Source organism: Chiloscyllium plagiosum, unplaced genomic scaffold, assembly GCF_037043375.1.
Source record: "Chiloscyllium plagiosum isolate Xiang-an unplaced genomic scaffold, Cpla_swu_hap1 HiC_scaffold_17, whole genome shotgun sequence".
Classification (NCBI taxonomy): Eukaryota; Metazoa; Chordata; class Chondrichthyes; order Orectolobiformes; family Hemiscylliidae; genus Chiloscyllium; species Chiloscyllium plagiosum.
In genome coordinates this window covers 44,732,715-44,753,713 of record NW_028270155.1, presented here as the reverse complement: position 1 = coordinate 44,753,713, position 20,999 = coordinate 44,732,715, and the positions used below count along the sequence as shown (strand labels likewise).

The 20,999-nt window shown below is 38.3% G+C and overlaps 1 protein-coding gene across 1 annotated transcript in view; it reads left to right on the top strand.

Annotated features, from left to right (window-relative positions):
* peds1a (plasmanylethanolamine desaturase 1a) overlaps positions 1-6,381 on the top strand; it is a 140,513-nt gene extending 134,132 nt beyond the window's left edge. The window contains exon 6 of the mRNA XM_043706931.2: positions 1,643-6,381. Coding sequence (XP_043562866.1) covers positions 1,643-1,764 — 122 coding nt within the window. The 3' untranslated portion in view covers positions 1,765-6,381. The remainder of the gene's footprint in view (positions 1-1,642) is intronic.
* Positions 6,382-20,999: the final 14,618 nt, after the last annotated feature.

Sequence of the window (20,999 nt, the reverse complement as noted above, 5' to 3'; positions counted from 1 at the left end):
ATGTGCTTGAACCCCTAGGTCTCTCTGTTCAACAACACTACTCAGGGCCCTACCATTAATTGTATAAGTCCAGCCCTTTTTGTTTTACCAAAATGTAATATCTCGCATAGATCCAAATTCAACTCCATCTGCCACTGTTCATTCCATTGATTCAGTTTATCAATATCTTTTGAGAATCTTAGATATAATTTTGATGTCTTCCATAACTTACTAACCATGCCTCGTTTATTCTCATCCAAATTATTTATATAAATGACAAGCAAAAGTGGACCGAGTACCGATCCCTGTAGTACACTGCCGGTCACAGACCTACAATCTGAAAAGCAACCCTCCCACCACCACCTTCTGTTTCCTACTGTCAAGCCAATTTTAAATTCCATTGCCAAGCTCATCTTGAATCCCATGAAATCTAAATTTACTAAATGGTTTATCATGCGGAAACTTGTCAAAAACATCACTAAGGTCCAAATAAACGACATCTATCGCTCTGTCCTCATCAATCTTTTTGGTTACTTCCTGAAAACACTCTGAGTGGCTCAGTGGTTAGCAGGGGGTGGCATGGTGACTCAGCGGTTAGCACTGCTACCTCAGAGCACCAGGGACCTGGGTTTCATTCCACCATCAGACGACAGTCTGTGTGGAGTTTATACATGCTCCCTTTGTCGGCGTAGGTTTCCTCTGGGTGCTTTGCCTTCCTGCCACAGTCCAAAGATGTGCAGGTTAGGTGGATCAGCCATTATAAATTGCCTACAGTGTCCAGGGGTGTGTAGGTTGGGTGGATTGGCCATGGGAAGTGCAGGGTTACAGGGATAGGGCCAGGGGTGAGTTTGGGTAGGATGCTGTTCAGAGAGTCAGTGTGAACTTGTTGGGCTGAATGGCCTGTTTCCTCACTGTTGGGATTCTATGGTTCTAAGTCATAGAGTCATCAGCATATAAACAGGTCTTTCAGCCATTCACATTTATGCTAACCAACAAGTACCAAACTACATTAATCCCATTTACCTGCACTTGGCCCATAGCCTTCTATGCCTTGGCATTTTAAATGTTCATCCAGATGCTGCTTAAGTGTTGTGAGAGTATCTGTCTCCACCATCCACTCAGGCAGCACATTTAATATCTATCCCATATCCCCCGGGTGAAAGAACATTTCCTCCGATTTCTTTTAAGCCTCATCTTAAAAATCGGCCAACCAAGTTCATATCTCCACAAAAAAAAATCAGCTCAGGTCTTATGGAATAAACACAATTACCAGCAACTCCAAATTCTCCAAAATATAGCCTTCTTCATCGTGCACTGAAAAAGGTCTCAATCACTGACCACATCCCTGTTAACCTACTCTGTCTTATCTCACACTTCCAGCTGGACTACCGGGCATTCTAGAAAGTAGAATGTGACTGTGTTTGGGCTTTTGATCAATCATGGGAAATTGAAGCAAAACTACTCACATGAATGTATGTTTCCTGATCCTGAAATATACATATGATGCAAAAACAACTGGTTAAATTATCTGAATCTTTGAAGGATCGTATACTCTAGAATGAGGGAAATAAATTACATTTGTCCAGGATACTGAAGTCACCTAAAGGTTTAGACATTTTAAGACTGCACACTCTGATATGAAAATATTCTTTGTTATACTCAGGATGGCTTAACTACCTTCTGGAAAAGATTGGATTTTGGCGGAACTCTGAATATGTCATAACAAACCTGACTGGACATAAGCCAAGGGCTGATGACATGAAGTGGGCCCACAAGATGGAATAGATTAATATGAACTAACCAATCATGTTTTTGGCCACTGAACAGTCCAAGCTGTATTCAAGAACAAAAGACGCTTCTAATTGATTTTTCTAAATCCAGACCAGCACTTGGAAACTTGCAGAATATGCAAGATGTGATATATGTTTGAAAGACATTTTATTTGCAAATCGTTGCTGCCATTCAGATTAGCTGCTGATAATGGTGTAGACACAATTACAGAAATAAATCCTTTGCTTCCCACTTTGTTAATGTACAAAATACTAACTATGTACCACGCCACCTTGTACTCAATATTTGGTTAAAAACAGTACCAGCAACACATTAAGAAAATGTAAAGATCAGCGTGCCATTTCAATGGTGAATTTTGGAAGACTTTGGCAAAAGGTAATTGCATCCTGATCAATCTTAAGCAGCTGTTAAAATAACTGTAATCCCAGAGAATTGTGAAGCTCATGTGGGACTTCATACAAAGTTTATTTTAATTTTATCATTGAGTTTTTGTTGTTTTTAAGCAATGATGTTGGTGATGGTTTTAATGTGAGGTAACAACAACATAATATAGAATCAAATCAGAGAAGCTTTCATACTCCTAATGTAGCCTCACAGTTAACTCAAGAATAAACAAGAGGACCACTTTAAAATTCTGTTGTTTACTTTGATTCTGAAACAGATTTGGTAAGGAACCACAGAAACAAGTTGATAGGTTCACCCAACAATGGCTTCACTGTTTCGCGTGTAGAGATGAATCCTATACCACACCTATAGCACAAGAATGATTTATTTTGTCTCAAACTTAAGGGAATAAGTAGGTTATGTGGTTGATTGTATCTGCGAATGAGGTGTGGGATCATATAGTCCACAGATTGCAATCACCACTAAGAGACCAACAGCCACTGACCTCCAGTAAAACTGATTCACAAAAGCTGTGTGGTCTTGCAAGTAGGTTTCCTCTTCTCTTACCTTAGCTTCAATTAATGCCAACTACAGGGAATTGGTGTCACCAGCAGTAGGTGGCAGAGTGATCAGCCAGTCAGATTGAAGTATTCTCACAAACAGCAAAGCAGCAAATAAAGAACAGGATCGATAAATCATGCTTAAACCATTGTGTAGAGAGTTAAATAAAGATTGAGAGATCAACATACAGCTAAGTGGGAAACAAATGCCAGTGAAAATTCTGCAATTTTAAAATGTTCTGAGGGAATGAACTCCATATGTGTAAAAATAGATTCTCATGGCCTGAGAGTTATTCAGCAATAATCATGACTTGGGATGCCTTTAAGTATTCGAGTCTTGTTCCATTAGGAGTAATTAACATTTTCATTGTTTTTTTTAGCAGCATGTGTTTGATATAAATTATTGAAGCTAATGACAAATTAGTGATTTCTAATCATTGCATCCATGAAGACTACAACAACACAGCATTTGGTTGAGCAGAGTAGCTCTAATAGCAATTGATAGATTTTTCACATTTATTTGCAATGCGTGGGTGGCAGAGGTTGCTGTCAGTTTTACACAGTAACAGCAGAGAATGCTGACAGTTTCCCTTTTTCTGCAGATTCCAGGCCTCAGACGCTGTTCTTGGAGAAGCCATGGATGTTTCAACTGTATTATAGAACTCTTTGAAACTTACCTTGCAGTTAGATCCTTCTGTAGCTGTTTATACTATGGGATAGAGCTCTTGGAATGTGTGCTATGATAAACAGCCACACCTAGGTAATTCCTGCATAGTTCTGACTGCAATTTTGGTTTCTGGCCATAGATTCTAAGTGAAGATCTGTATAAATTATACAGTTCCATCCAAAATACACCAATATCATACACATTTCTAGTTGCAGCAGATTTTTATATTGGCTTCTGACAGTGCATAGAGAATTTTGTGATGGTTGCTGCCTGAAGCACCATTTCCATTTCATTTATAGTTCAGTGCTGCTGTTGAAGTTAGAGATGGCACCAGTGATTGTGCTGAAATATAAATTAACATCACTCAAATGATAGTGATCATGTAGTGTCATGATCCTACTCTGAAAGCTGTAATTAGGTCTTTCTTCTGTCTCAATTTAACACTAGTCCCTGTGTTATGTCCTACAACGGATAGTTTAATTCTTGCATTTGTCCTTTGCCTCATGCATGTATGCATGCACACTCTCAAATCTGCCTTCATTATCTACTTCTTAGATTTATGCTTAAAGTTGTTCATAAGCTGTAAGAGAACATTCTAGCTTAATCCTGCTTTGACTTTCTTCATCTGCTTTTCACCTTTGCAGTGGCCTTTTTTAGTATCTCTCAATGCTGTTAATTTAAGTGGGAATGAAGAAGGCCATCTCCTTTACTCTTTTTTCCATTTTGGTGTCCCTTTAACATGCTTACTGTAAATGTAATTATAAATTGGATTTAATATTCCAAAAAACAACACTTCTTACTCTTTTGCAAAAGTTGAAAGAATTTGTCAATTCATTCATATTTATTTGTTGCAAAACAATTCATTTTAATAATATCTGAGGGATCATAAAGCATGTATGTGGTTTGGTACGTAAGGTTCATTCACTTTCTAAGTGAATGTGATAGAACTAAATGAGAGCTGGATCAGTAGCTGAGAGCTGTTTAAATTGACCCATACATTTTCCCAAGCTGACCAGGACCACAACACAGGGACGTGAATAATCAGACGTCAATCTTCTGCTTTTTGTTTAATTTTAAAGTCCAGAATGTTTGAAAAAGTGCTGCTGGAAATGGAGAGGATTACATTTTGAATATGTATCAACTACCTTCAAGTCAAGTTTATGAATAAACATTTACTTATCTTTCTCTGATCTTAAAAATTCAAGTATGTCGTCCTTCTCTCCATAAAATTTTTAGAAATAGTTTGCTCTCTCGCTGATGCATTTTACTTTATAAGGGCCATGTACATGTTTGACAATTTGGTTTGTATTTAGGACATTTATCATGAGCCTCTTCATAATGCTCTTAAATTACATGACAGTTTGAATGCATTTCTGATGTAAGATGACAATATGCAGTTTTTAAAGTGAATTCTGGGGGAGGATATGGTCCTGCCTCAGTTTTATTTATGTCCTATCTTGCATTTGCGATTTAGAGAACCATTACAATAGGATTTATTAAATAAATGAGGCATGACATTAAAGGACATGCATTGTCTTCTGTTGCTGCATTTTTAAATATTGAGCCCAGTCAACTTGTGCCTTGCCAATTTTTCAATCAGCTATATGGCTCATATTATGAATTTATAATCTTACTGTTCGAAAGTTTTAAAAAAATGATTTTCGTTAGACCTACAATAAAAATCATGTTTAAAAAATGGCAAACTGACCTAAAGGTTAAAATTCCATGGGTGGTCTGTATTAACTTCATAAGGTCAGAGATGGAAATGAGAAAATATTATACGGTAGCTCATCCTCTCTTAGTTTCATAATGCTGCTGAGTCTGGGAGCATTGTCCTTGTCTTACAAATGTCTTCCAAAGGAAGAAATGGAATCTGGTTTGTCATCCACGTAGATTTATTCACATTCCTTAGCCCAGCATATGTGCAGACCACTATTGCATTTTACAGACCAACTTCTTGGCAGCAGATATTTGATGTATTTAATCAACTGTTGTCACTTTTTCTGCCTTGCTTAACTGAAGGAAATGAAGTTCTGCATGCAAATGATTGCTGCAGTGGAGATGGAAACTGACACTATAGGATCTTGAGCACATTGCTATGTGGTCTTATTTGTGCAAGTATAAATTTTAAGAGTTAACTGCTGATACCCAAGCAAGGTCCATGTATTTTACCACCTTCACTTGTCAGGTCGGTGAACATCTGCCCACAGAGTCTTGGGTTGGGGGACTCATTATTGACGCCACCGTATGGTCTATAAGTTTATTTCATCTTATTTGTCCCCAGCAACTTACATTTTAGAATATAGAACATAGAAAAGCACAGAACAGGCCCTTTGGCCCATGATGTTGTGCCGAGATTTAATCCTAACGTAAAATATAGTAACTTAACCTATGCACCCCTCAACTCACTGCTATCTATGTGCACGTCCAGCTGTCGCTTAAATGTCCCCAATGACTTTGCTTCCATCACCACAGCTGGCAATGCATTCCATGCATTCACAACTCTGCGTAAAGAACCTACCTTGACATCTCCTTTATACCTTTCTCCTAATATGTTCAAACTATGACTTCTCGTACTAGTCAATCCTGCCCTGGAGAAAAATCTCTAGCTATTGACTCTATTCCTCTCATTATTTTGTATACCTCGATCAGGTCTTCTCTCTTCCTCCTTCTCTCCAGAGAGAAAAGTCTGAGCTTATTCAACCTTTCTTCATAAAACAAGTCCTCCAGTCCAGGCAACATCCTGGTAAACCTTTTTTGCACCCTCTCCAAAGCCTCTGTATCTTTCCTATAGTAGGGCGACCAGAACTGGATACAATATTCCAAGTGTGGTCTCACCAGGGACTTGTAGAGCTGCAGCAAAACCTCGCGGCTCTTTTTGCTGTATTTCATCCAGAAATATTTGAATGTTGATCTTGCTGAAATGTGTTTTGTTACAAAATGCTCACAAAGTTGTACAAAATCTTAGACAAACCATTCATTAAAGCTGCTTGCCTCCTAGTCCTGTGCCATGGTACTGTGATCTTTAGCCATTCTTAGCAACAGGCCTCTTTTCTAACTCTTCAACTCAGATCTAGCCCATCTTCCCAAACCCAAATTCCCTAATCCTGCCCCTAATATTACTCATTCCCAAACTCCAGTCTAACATAGCCAGCCTTTCATTTCTGCAGCCTTGGTGTCATACTTGCATTATAATGTATAAGCCATGGAAACATAAATGAGATGCTGCTGCAAATTACACCAGTGGAAATATCTAGCCTTCAGAACATAACATTGATCTAAATAGTCTTGTGCATTTTCAGGGTAAATTCTTGCAATAATTCAGATTCATCAAATTCTTTGGTGAAAGGGCATCAGCAGCTGCAAGTAGAAACATGGTCAACAGGTCACCCTTTTGGTAGTTCTACTGTTCTGCTTGCTCTCACTCTCTCCCCCTCCCTCCCAGCCATTTAAGTGCAGCTTTCTGAGTTCAATGTAATGTTAAATTAATGAATGGTATGTGTGTGAAATAAGGTTGCTGATCATAGTGTGGGACAAGACCATAAAGGCACTTGAAGGTCTGGACAATAACTATAAAGTTAGACTGCAGTGGTGAAGAATGGAGGTTCCTGTAGGCATTCCTGTAAGTATCCAGCATTTTGAATGAGTTGTAGTTTGTAGGGAGGAAAAGCCTCCACAAACTAATTTTGCCAGAAGACAAGACAGACAAGAAATGGCACATGGCTAAGGATGAAACAAGGCTGTGCAATGCACTAATTACTGAGGTGATTTACTGTGCTTGCTTCCTTTAGCAACTAATTGCAATGCTCTCATTTCCTATAGTGCTTTGCTATCACATTCTGCACTGCTGAGCTACAGCATTTTTATTTCCCTTGGGCTTAGCTACAATGTCGTTCTTTCTCTCAGGGATACTCTCATTTCCTGCAGTCATTCCTCTGGATACAGTTCCTGACTTCACATTGCCCCACTGGTGCAGTTCTTAATTCTTTCAATCATTCAGTTTCTGATGATGTCTTAACACAGTCTTATATCCTTTTGGTCCCATTTTCTTCTCTTTTACTGAAACCATTTTTTTTACTGAAGTTTGCTAGGTCATGGTTTCGCCTGTCGGGTCACTCTACTACCTTGCCAAAGAATTTTACAATCACGTATGAGCCTAGATCAGGATTGATAGCAACCTACTTAATTGAAGAGATTATAGAACTAAAGCCATTGCAAGATAGCAGGTCCGGAACATACCATCCCTGGGTATGTCCTATCCTATCACCTGGACAGGCCCATCAGAAGAGGCACCACAGTGCTAATCAGTTGGGACTGAGTTGCCCTGGAAGTCCTCAACATTGACTTCAGGTGCCATGAAATCTCATGGCTTCTAGTCAAACATGTCAAAGAAACTGTCTGCTGATTGCCATTTACCTCCTCCCTTCCCAGTTCTCTCACTGGCAGGTGGGTCGGTATTCCCCGGTTTTGAATTCCAGTTGGAAGAAGCACTGAGAATGGCAAAGGCACAGGATGTTCTCTGGATGAAGAACTTTTCATGTTCACCACCAATTATGGTAGTGCCACCTCTGATGGACTTGATTGAGAGCAAAAGGGCATAGCAGCTAAACTGGCTCTGCAGCAGGTGGTGTGGGAGCCAAGAAGAGGGAAAATATATTTGACCTCATCCTCACCAGTCTATCTGTTACAGATGCATCTATCCTTTACAATATTGATAGGAGTGAGCAACACACAGTTCTTTTGCAGACAAAGTCCTGTGTTAACATTAAGACTAATCTCCACTGTGTTGTGTAGTGCTACCACTTTGTTCAATGGGATAGATTTAGAACAGATGTAGAAATAAAACAGGGTATCCATGAGGTGCTGTGGGCCATCAGCAGCAGAACTGTGTTAAGTTATAATCTGTAACACTATGGCCCATTTAGCCCTCACTCTGCCATTATATCAAGCCAGAGGATCAACCTTGGTTCCATGAAGATACAAGAGGACATGCCAGGAGCAGTATTGAGAAATATCTAAAAATAAAGTGTCAATCTGGTGAAGCTACAGTACAGGGCTACTTGCATGCCAAACAGCAAAAGCAGTATGAATTATAAAGAGTTAAGTGACTCCACAACTAACAGATCAGATCAAAGCTCTGCTGATTCAGCCATGAATGCTGGTTGATGAGAGGAGAAGATTCTGCAAATGTCTCTAACCTCATGTTGGGGCAACCCAGCACATCAGTGCAAATGACAAGGCTGAAGCATTTACTCCATATTCAACCAGAATTCATTTTGGTCTCCTGAGTTCTCCAGCACCTCCATTGAGACCTTCAACATGTTGCCACATAGAAACTGTACTGTATCCTAGGTACGTCTCATCAGCAAAGAGCAGCACAAATCTAACCTAGCCAATTACTGCCACATCAGTCTACTTCCATTTATCTGCAAACTGATGGAAGGGGTTGAAAATAGGGCTATCACATATCAAAACTGAGGTCAATGGGAATTGGGAAAAGCTTTTCACTGGTTGGACTCATACCTAACACAAAGCAAGATGGTTGTGATTATGGGAGGTTAACCATCCCAGTCCCAAGACATCACTTTGAACTCCTCAGTGTAGTGTTCTTGACCGTACCATCTTCTATTGCTTCATGAATAACCTCCTCACTCAGTCATAATTCAGAGATGGGATTGTTCATTGATGAATGCTAAATACCATTTGCAACTTCTCCTATATTCAAGTAGTTATTGTCCATATTTAGCAGGACAACATTCAGGCTTTAGCTGGTAAGTATAAATGAACAATTGCGCCACATAAGTTCCAGGCAGTGACCATCTTCAACAAGAGAGAATCTAACAATCTCCCTTGATATTCAATAAAACTTTCATTACTGATTCAACATCTACAGGATTACCATAATCAGAACTGACCATATAACTACTGAGAACAGGTCAGAGGCTGGGAATTTTGTGAGAGTAACTCACTTCCCATGACACCCAAAGCTTGTCCACCAGCTACAAAGCACAAGTCAGGAGTGTGATGGAATAATCCCCATTTGCCTAGATGTGTGCAACTCCAAAACCACTGAAGAAGAAGCCTTAATTGCTGTCCCATCCATCACTTTAGTCATTTAATTTCTGCATGACTGATGCATAGTGGCAGTAGTGTGTACCATTTAGAGTCATAGAGTCATAGAGATGTACAGCATGGAAACAGTCTCTTCGGTCCAACCTGTCCATGCCGACCAGATATCCCAACCCAATCTAGTCCCACCTGCCAGCACCCGGCCCATATCCCTCCAAACCCTTCCTATTCATATACACATCCAAATGCCTCTTAAATGTTGCAATTGTACCAGCCTCCACCACATCCTCTGGCAGCTCATTTCATACACGTACCATCCTCTGTGTGAAAAAGTTGCCCCTCAGGTCTCTTTTATATCTTTCCCCTCTCACCCTAAACCAATGCCCTCTAGCTCTTGACTCACTGATCCCAGGGAAAAGACTTTGTCTATTTATCCTATCCATACCCCTCATAATTTTGTAAGCATTGGCCCTCCGACGCTCCAGAGAAAACAGCCCCAGCCTGTTCAGCGTCTCCCTGTAGCTCAAATCCTCCAACCCTGGCAACATCCTTGTAAATCTTTTCTGAACCCTTTGAAGTTTCACAACATCTTTCCGATAGGAAGGAGACCTGAATTGCATGCAGTATTCCAACAGTGCCCTAACCAATGTCCTGTACAGCCACAACATGACCTCCCAACTCCTATACTCAATACTCTGACCAATAAAGGAAAGCATACCAAATGCCTTCTTCACTATCCTATCTACCTGCGACTCCACTTTCAAGAAGCTACGAACCTGCACTCCAAGGTCTCTTTGTTCAGCAACACTCCCTAGGACCTTACCATTAAGTGTATAAGTGCTGCTAAGATTTGCTTTCCCAAAATGCAGCACCTGGCATTTATCTGAATTAAACTCCATCTGCCACTTCTCAGCCCATTGGCCCATCTGGTCCAGATCCTGTTGTAATCTGAGGTAACCCTCTTTGCTGTCCACTACACCTCCAATTTTGGTGTCATTTGCAAAAGTAACTGTACCTCCTATGCTCTCATCCAAATCATTTATGTTCATGACAAAAAGTAGAGGACCATTTAGAAGATACACTGCAGTAACTTACCGGCGCTTTGAACAGAAGCTTCCAAACTCATGACCATTATGGCCTGGTAGGACAGGGGCACTTGTTACATGATATCACCACCACCTCCAAAGCTCCCCTCTAAAGAATAGACAAACCTGATTTAGAATGATATCGTTGTATCTTAACAATCATCAGATCAAAATTATGGAGTCCCTTTCTAATAGCTCATTAACTCTTCTCAAGGGCAATTAAGATTGGCCAACAAATGTTTCCTAATGTTCACATTCATGAGAATTTTAATAGTTTAGAATTCTGAAGAAGAATCATTTTGGATTCAAAACATCTACTTCTCTCCTCACAGATGCTACCAGGCCTGTGGAATCTTTCCAGCATTGCTTGTTTTTATATATTAAAACAATGGTACCTGACATCCATATGCTGGATAATTTCCTTCCTCCCCTCGCAGCATATGACCCATGCTACGATAGACAATAATGAAACCCCAACTCAGGTGAAATTATGCAGGTAGTACTGACCAAGAATTATACGTGGCACTATGTCTCAATGCTACACCTATCCACCAAGCTATTGGGACGGTTGATTGCGCATCTCATACCGAGTCTCTGTGATGCTTGCTGGTTCTCACTGTGATTTGCTTGCTCGTATAATGCTTCATTTCTTTTCTGCTTGGCCAGGGCACTGTCTTGCATGTAGGACATTTGGTAACTGTGAGTAACTTGCTACTATGACCTATTTTGTTGTGAACCAGTTCCATTGTACTCTTTTCTGAGAGGGAGTCTCCATGAGATTCTTAATCACTGAGACTTGTGTGTAAACCTTTCTCTCCAATATTGCATTATCGATGCAAAGATCGGTCGTGAATTTAGAAGAAATGTGGGCTGACCCACACCAGAATCTACCATTCAATGTCTTACTGGTGTTTTTTTATGATGTATTAACACTGTGCAAAGTTATAGGTGGTGTGCAAAATCTCCCTCTATTCTGAAAATTGATTCAGTTTCTCACTTTATCACTGAACTATGGACATCCTTCAATAAGTTGTAACAATTACTTGATTTCAATGTAAACTGGAAGTAATCATTGAAAACCAATTTTGATCAAATGTAATGTAACTAATTTTAAGGGGCACACAATGTTAAGCAATTTCAGGACAAGCAAATTTTTAACACCAACTTAAAAAATGGATAAGCAATTGTTGACATACTTGTGTGAGGTGCCCAGGAACATTTCTCTTTACTTCGTATGAAATTACGTGTTAGTTTTTTTTAAAGCAGATCATGTCCCTATTTGCTCCAGTTCACAAACGTGTGTTAATTTTAGTTTGTTCTTCACTTCTCAGCTGTAGCAAAGAATAGAATCTGACTGCACAGAGGAAGGCCAGTTGGCCCATTCAGTTTTGTGACACTGGTTCTTTGAAAGAACTTGTTCTAGTTACTTCGTATATCCTGACTTTTTCCTCTTAATGTTGCAAATCAGTCCTCTTCAGTCATATGTCTAATTGTGTTGCAGATTCATGCTTATGCAGTAGGAATAAGCACTCATTATGTATGGGCTGTAGACACATTCATCTATTAGTGAATCAAGAGGATATCTTGGGGCTTTGATGGAACTACCTTGTGCAGAAAATACTTCATTCCTGCAACAAGAGGTTGTTGGCAGGTGACATCCCAGGCGTTAAGCTAACAGGGTTAATTCCCTGTGGCATTGTGTCTTAAGCATATCAGAAAAACTCCAGTGATCGACTTGTGAGACAATGATGGGGAATGACAAAAATAGGTGGCATTTTTTTCAATTTGTGCCACTTTGTTCCACGGTCTACTCTCTCAGATGAACATAAAAGGTTCCATGGCACTGTTCTGAAGAAGAGTCAAGGTGTTCTCCTTGATAGCCTAGCCAATATTTATCCCTTAAACAACACTGCAAACACTGAATATCTGATCATTACCATATTCCTGTTGGTGGAGCTTGATGTGTACAAATTGGCTGCTGTGTTTCCTATAATTAGTGACTATTTTTCAAAGGCATTTGTTTATTACCCATATTTTGATGTAACTTACATATATTTACAGTAAAAATCTGCATTTCTGCAGTGATCCTCAAATGCAGAGTAATGTTTGAGGCCTATTATCTATTATATTGCCAATGCCAAAAACAAGAAGAAAATTGTCTTTTGGTGGGCAAGCGCTCCAACACAAACTGTAAATCGTGCAAAAGCAAGGGGAAGTGTACAAACATAAATTTAGATTTATTTTGGCTTATAGCAATTTGTTCACACTGACTGCTGTGAGTTAATAAATGAGAAAGGGTTCGCTTCAAACTTGGACAATGGTAATTCATAATTGTAAGCGAAATGTTGAATAAACATATTAAATCTACAGCAAAATTGCCTGTGCACCATCTTATGAAGTTAAGTTTTCCTCCACTAGCTGGTGCTAAAGCCATAGCAATTCAGTCAAACAAAAGCCCAGTGTTCTGAAACAATGCGTTTGATGCAAACAAGGTCTGGTAATGCTCTTCTGCAGCACCTCAGAATATTCATTGCGTTTAAAACCATGCTATAGTGCGAGTTGTTGTTCACCTCACTGTTTTATGCCTGTATCATTAAATACTTTTGCTTCACAGCCTGTCTTGTAAGAAAAATTATTTGCATTTAATAGTCCTTTTTATGACCACAGGATATCTAAAAGCACTTTACAGTTAAACAAATGCCTTTGAAAAATAGTCACTAACTATAGGAAACACAGCAGCCAACTTGCACACATTAAGCTCCACAAACAGGAATATGGTAATGATCAGATATTCAGTGTTTGCAGTGTTGTTTAAGGGATAAATATTGGCTAGGCTATCAAGGAGAACACCTTGACTCTTCTTCAGAACAGTGCCATGGAACCTTTTATGTTCATCTGAGAGAGTAGACCGGTTCAGCTGAGAGTCTCAGCTGAAAGATGGCACCTTTCACAGTGCAGCACTCCCTCAGTACTAGAGTGTTAATCTTAATGTTGGGCTCATGTCCTGCAGTGACAATTGAATTTGCATCATCCTTCTGAGTTAGAGATGAAAGATGTTAAATGGTAATCCTCTCTCCACAAAAACTACCTGACCTGCTTATGTTGATTTTGGTTTGTCACTGATGTTCTTCTGTATTGGTGGCAATCATTTCTAGTACTTAAACATTTCATTGGAAGCTTTCTAATCCAGAGGTGACAGACTGCCAGGAGGGAAAAAAAAAATGCCGGATACAATCTGGGCCAATGGAAAAGCATAATCTATTTGCAAAAGAGTTTTGTTTAATGTGAATAGTTAGAGAACTTTCCTCCAAAGAAATTGTATGTGTTTTTTATAATGGAGTGAAGATCGTTTCACATTTTACTCTTGGCTAAGTGAAATAAAGATAATGCAATCCTACACATAAAAATACAAAAAGAAAACTGAATTATTGTTGGTGATGATAATTCACCTCCATTTTGAATGGTTTAAAAAGTAATTAAAAACCTTATGCCAAGTGAAAACGTACTTCAAGGTATCTTCAGCAACATAAATCACCATCATGTTTTCTGCATCCTTATTATGTATTCCAAGACTGCTTAATACAAACCAATGTAATCGCTGTGTGATAATGTAATATTAATATATGGAAACCTGGGCTCAGAAGTGGTCAGAAGCATGTATAGCTTTCAGTTTAATTTGTATTTGTATGTTGTGTGTGTTAAGAAATAGACATGATGTAGAGGTGGCAGTGTTGGACTGGGGCGGACAAAGTTAAAAATCATATAACACCAAGTTACAGCCCAACAGGTTTATTTGGAAGCACTATTTTTTGGAATGCTGCTCCTTCATCAGGTGGTTGTGGTGTCTGATGATCTTGCTCTACAGCCACCTGATGAAGGAGCAGCGCTCTGAAAGCTAGTACTTCCAAATAAACCTGTTGGACTATAATCTTAAAAAATAGAAACATAGTATAAGTTTTATTTTGAGTTCTGTGAGTGGTCCTCAACATTGTTTACAAACATTTAAATAAGGCTTTAAAAAAACTCTTGAGATGAATAATCCAGAATAGAAGAAAAGAAGGGTTGATGTCGAGCAATTTAGTGTCCTATAATACAGTGAGACAGACAGGGAAGAATTATTTTAGAAAGGCCGAACTATTCTAATAAGAATGCTGAAAACATGATGGTGATTTATGTTGCTGAAGATACTTTGAAGTGCTTTTTTACTTGGCCTAAGATTTTTAATTACTTTTTATATCATTCAAAATTGAGGTTCTTTCAGAGAATAGTTGATCAAACAGAGAGAAAAAATCTACAACATCAGCAGTGTAGTTTGGGAGTCTCCAAAATAGAGCAGAAATAAAGAAGTAATAGAAACAGAAGACTTTAAGATGTCAGAAAGGAAGACATTCTCCAAGGTTGATACATGCATAAGTTTGAGGAGCACATGTTAAGGAGTGAATGAGCTGGATGAGCAGTTTATTTAAGGATATCATGAAGAGATCCAAAAATGATGACATGGAGTGATGCTGAAGTTTGCTGGAAAGATACCAAGTATAAATTGTGCTATCTAAATGAGGGAATTTAAAGTAGAAGTGGGGTTTCTACTGAGGTTTGAATATCCATAAGATTGTTGTGAGGGGAAGAGGACTGAATCTTTATTTTTGATATCTGTAATAATTCTTACATGCTGTAAAACCATTCTTGTTTTCCTTTTGAGTGTAATAAACTTTTAATGTTCTTGTTAAGAGTAAATTGGCAGCCTCTTGTGAATATACTCAGGGACTGACAACCACAATAAACAAATTGAAAAGTAAATATGATGCTTTATCTAGCTTGGATTCACTCTTGAGATCTGACTTGATCAGTATTTTCATCAGCTGAGATCATCATATCTGATACAAAGTAGGCATCCTAGCCATTTCCCTTACTTTCAAGCATAAATTTCCCATTTCATTTCTAAAATGTCCCAGGGGCCCTGCTTAATTCTCCTTAATTGTGTTTTAAAATCATGATGACTATTGAAGTTAGAAAACATATCATTTCTAATGTAACATCTGAAATGTTCAGCTTTATCTTTCAGAAATAGATCAGCTTGCCAAGATTTTCTTCTGTATTCCACTTTTTAAAATGGAGTCTAGGGTATTTGCCTGCTCCGCTCAGCTTCACCTTCAGGTAAATATATTTTAAATATTTATCTTATTGACAGTGGTTATCTTTTTATAGGTAGCCTGTCCACTTGCATATCAACCCAGCTTTCTTGAATGTAGCAAGATCATAATTGCAGAATGTTGTCAAACATTTTCTGGCCCCTATTTCATATAAAGGACCTAATGCCTGTTTCAAACTTAAGACATTTAAGGATTTTTTGTTTGCCCACATTGATCTGTAAGATGATGAAGAAATTATTCATAATGAATGTAGAATCCCTGTCCACCATGTTGGAGACTTAGGAGATCATTTAATGTGTGCAGACAAAACAAGGTTGTGCAATTGAATTTTTAGGCTATCTATGAAGTGAACAAATGAGATAACTTCCATTTTTTAATGAAGAGCACGAAATGCAAGGTGACCTGTGACCTGTAGCTGTTACTTTTTGTTATGAAGTTTATCAAGCTCCTCAAATTGACAGATTTCTTTAAAACAGGAGAATTATGGCGGGATATCTGTTGCAGTTTAAATATTAGCTGAAAATTCTAATTAGCTGGAACTTTTACAATCATAGAATCCCTACAGTCCAGAAAGAGACCATTCAATCAAGACCATGCCAACCCTCTGAAGAGCATCCCACTTAGACCCAGAACCCCACCCTAATCCTTGTAATCGTGCACTTCACATGGCCAATCCACCTAGCCTGTATATCCCTGGAGACTACGGACAATTTCGCATGGCCAATCCACCTAACCTGCACATCTTCGAACTGTGGGAGGAAATCACAGCACCTGGAGGAAACCCACACAGGTATGAGGAGAACATGCAAACTCCACACAGACAGTCGCTTGAGAGTGGAATCAAATTCAGGTCCCTGGCATTATAAGGCAGCAGAGCTAACCACTGAGCCATTGTTATTTTAATAGTGACCCATGTTTCCTCCCTTCCTTACCTGAAATGTTAAAATGAATAGTCATTGGAGTTTACATCATTACCATGAATATTGCATCTGTTCACGAAAGTGGTTTCTTTATAATTCATAATATTTAGGTACGTAATCCTTGTTTCCTATTTGCTTAATCTGGATATCACCATCTTGTGGAATTTCATGTCATGTGGTCAAATATCTGTGAATTAAGAATGTGCCTGTTCAGTCACCTGATGACCCAGGCAGGGAATCTACCATTCTGAATAGACATCATCTTGAACCAAGGGGCAGATGACATGATTTTCTAATGTCTATCAAAAACATAAATTATTTTTGAAAAAAAGATAATGACAGGAAAATCATGGGATCAACAAATATTATATTTCCTATTAACTAAGCTTTGAAAAAATATTTAGATATGGATAAAAATGATTAGCTTTAACATTTTGAGGAGTTACCCGGCAGCATTGTCTGATTATGTTCTGTTTGTTAGATGGTTGCTCAGTGTTTACAATAAGAAACTACTAATCTAAATACCAGTTCTAGAAAACTTTATTTAAAATATACTGAATCAGAAAGATTTCTGTTATCACATGTGATTGTTACATGAAGGTTAAACAATTGAGATTGTATTAATTTTGACTAAAGAAGAACATTTAAAATAGAAATTATCTTAAATTGAACAGTGACATCTAATTACTAGCTAATTCCTGTAAGCAATAATATGCCCTGAAATCAAGAGGATGGACATTTGTGGTGTACTGACAAATAAAAAAAGATGACTATTTGCATCACAGTTTATCAGAACTAAAGGATCGTGAAAAAACCCCATCAACATTCACTTCAGACTCTTGCATATGAGGATGAATATCGACTTGTAAACCGGATTCTTCACATTGTTTCAGCAAAGTAGAAATATTGTTTTGAGACAATCGCAAATATCTGAGGGAAAAGATAGTTAAAAGTATGCATTGATAATTTGCAGCACATAATCTATTCTCCAAATAATGATTCTAGTGTTTGTTAATGACAATTATTTTGTACGGTATCTTTCTTCTAATCTTTGCAGTCATTTCTGAAGACTAATTCAAGGACTCAGCTATCTTTATAATAAAGATAAAGTTAATATCTATATGCTGCTGTTATCACCTAATGCTTCCTAAAATTAGTATCCTTCAAATTCTGGTGTCACAGTGTACAAGCAAATTATTGCTCATTTAATATTGCCATCTATTGTGTTGATGCACTGTTGATGCACTTTTCATAAGTACCAATAATTCATTTTCCCTGGAGCCAAATCACTGATGTAGTCAGCAACAAAAAATGAACAGAAGTAAGAAAAATAATGTCATGGACATTTGAATGGTGAATTACAAACGTAAACAAGTGTCATTGCTTGTTCAGTAATGGGCTAGAGTACACCAGTTTGAATGGTGCTAACGTTGTACATAATAGTGAGTTTTGAGAAGATTTGTAGCTCAGGTTGGGGTTCTGAATGTAGGTCTGCTCCCTGAGGTTTGTTTTCAGATGTTTCATCACTATACTAGGCAACATCTTCAGTGAGCCTCCGAATGAAGCACTGGTGGTGTAGCCTGCTTTCAATTTATATGTTTGAGTTTTCTAGGGTTGGTGATGTCACTTCCTGTGGTGACATGATTTCCTGTTCTTTTTCTCAGAGGGTGGAAATGGGATCCAAGTCAATGTGTTTGTTGATAGAGTTCTGGTTGGAATGTCATGCTTCTAGGAATTTTTGTGCGTGTCTCTGTTTGGCTTGTCCTAGAATGGATGTGTTGTTCCAGTTGAAGTGGTGTCCTTCCTCATCTGTATGTACCTTGCAAGAACTGTAACAAACACTACATTGAACAAACAGGCAGAAAACTAGCCACCAGGATACATGAACATGAACATCAACTAGCCACAAAACGACATGACTCGCTCTCACAGTATACTTACATACGGATGAGGAAGGACACCACTTCGACTGGGACAACACATTATTTCAATAGGCCACCACACACTGCAGTACAGAGAAATTACGCAGAGCAGAGGAAAATCACCTACAGTGTATTCATAAAGAACAGGTACCCAATGAACACAGTCTGCCAATTTCTGAGCAACAAAACCAAATAAGCAGACAAAATATGTCCAGAAACCCTAGCCACTCTCCCCTATATCAAAGACATCTGGGAAATGACTGCCAGACTACTCAGACCACTTGGCATCTTGGTAACCCACAAACCCACCAACACACTAAAACAGCAACTAATGAATTTGAAAGACCCTATACAGACTACAAGCAAAACTAATGCCATCTACAAAATACCTTGCAAGAACTGTAACAAACACTACATTGGACAAACAGGTAGAAAACTAGCCACCAGGATACATGAACATCAAAAAGCCACAAAATGACATAACCCACTCTCATTAGTATCCTTCCATACAGATGAGGAAGGACACCACTTTGACTGGGACAACACATCCATCCTAGGACAAGCCAAACAGAGACACGCACAAGAATTCCTAGAAGCATGGCATTCCTACTGGAATAGGAAATGATGTCACCGCAGGAAATGACAGCACCAACCCAAAGATACTCAAACATATAAATAGAAAGTGGGCTTCATTACCATGGCTTCATTCGGAGGCTCAATGAAGATGCTATCTAGAATGGTGACGGAATGTCTGAAAATGAACCTTCTAGCTCAGTGAGCAAACCTACATCCAGAACTGTACGTATATGTACGAAAGGAAAAGGGGTGCAAGAATATATTTACACTATCATTCGTTTATCATTTTACTATGTTTGAATCAAATACACAGACATATCTGAATTAAGTATGCACTTGCAATCTAAGTGAAACTGAGTAACGCTAAATTACATAGACTAAATATGAGTTGATAAGAAAGTATTTTCATAGTATTTTATATGTTTTTCGATAAAATACTACATATTATCTTTTCAATTGGCAACTATTTTCCCTTCATAATAACTCACACATTTACCAAGAGCCATTTGGTCATAAATAACTTGAGTATTGTTGAAGAAAACACATATTTTATCAAAGCTTCTCATCTTATTCTCAGGTCAATTTGTAAGAAATACCAAAGTAAAGGGAGAACAGCACTTATAGTTAATGGAAGGAGAGCACGGATTCATTGACAAATTGACTTTGATTGGTAAAGGCTTGACATGGACTGCCAAGCTTTGATTAACTTACCAATCAATTCAGGAATTTTCCATTTGTGAACACCCCTTGGCCCCATTTCATCTGTTACTAGATTTCCCCCATTGCTTGAATAAACAGCTGTGTAAATACACTTATGCTGAGAGTCAGGTAGGTTGCATTTAAAAGGTACAGCAATCCTTCAACTGTCCTTCAAATCTTCAACTGCCTTTAAAACACAGCCTTGTACCTATTTACATCCACATTAAAAAAAGCCAAAAAAAAATTGTTTTTCTTGCAAATTGTCTGATGAAAGCAAGATGAAAAGCTTTGCCATAATGTGCCTTTTTTTCAACAAAGCTCAGATATTGTTCATTCAAGTCTCAAAACAACAAGCTGTGAAAGTTAATTCAATAAATGTTCATTGGCGTTGAGTGCCAAAGCATTGCTACTGGGTGAATGTGGTAAACAATATTTGCTCTGATAAAAAGCCATAGTGCCCATTGTAAACAGAAAGACAAAGGCAAAAACTATTAATATTTTATACTCAATAATCTGAACACTGGAGAGTCATAACTGGAGCTGTATCAGGTGATTGAAGAAAATAGAAACAAAACTCAATTTTGCAAATATCGTTTAAGGCACACAAAGAAAACGTATTTGTGTGAAAATTGGAATAATTCTGACAACTCTGGCCTCAAGGTGAAGCTCTGTGCATTATGGAATGAATCAGGATATGTTTTTGCTGCTTTATCATATATTTGTGTAACTAATGTACTTCAGAGCAATGCAGAGATGACACTAGTCTATTTACAGCATTTTCAAATATGTGAGCAACCACAGGATTTCCCCACAACTCTTGCTTTTTAGATCTTTCTGGAAGCTTCTGTTTACTTCACAGACGCTCCAACCCCAGGCTTAATAAATCAAGCATAGTGAACATAGATCAGTCAATAGACATTAGATGATACACTAAAATTATTTGATTTGCACATTATATTTTAATTTCATTTTTTAATGTTGTTGATGTGATGAAATACTATCTACTTGTCAAAATGAATGCAGTTTCAACAACACTCGAGAAGTCAAACCTTCCAAAGCAACCCATTTGATTGTCACCCCATCTACTGCCTTCCCTATTCACTCCCTTCATCACTGAAGCATAGTGGAAGCAGTGTATACTGTCTGTAAGATGAACTGCACAAACTCACCGTGCCTCTTATATTAGCACCTTCCAAA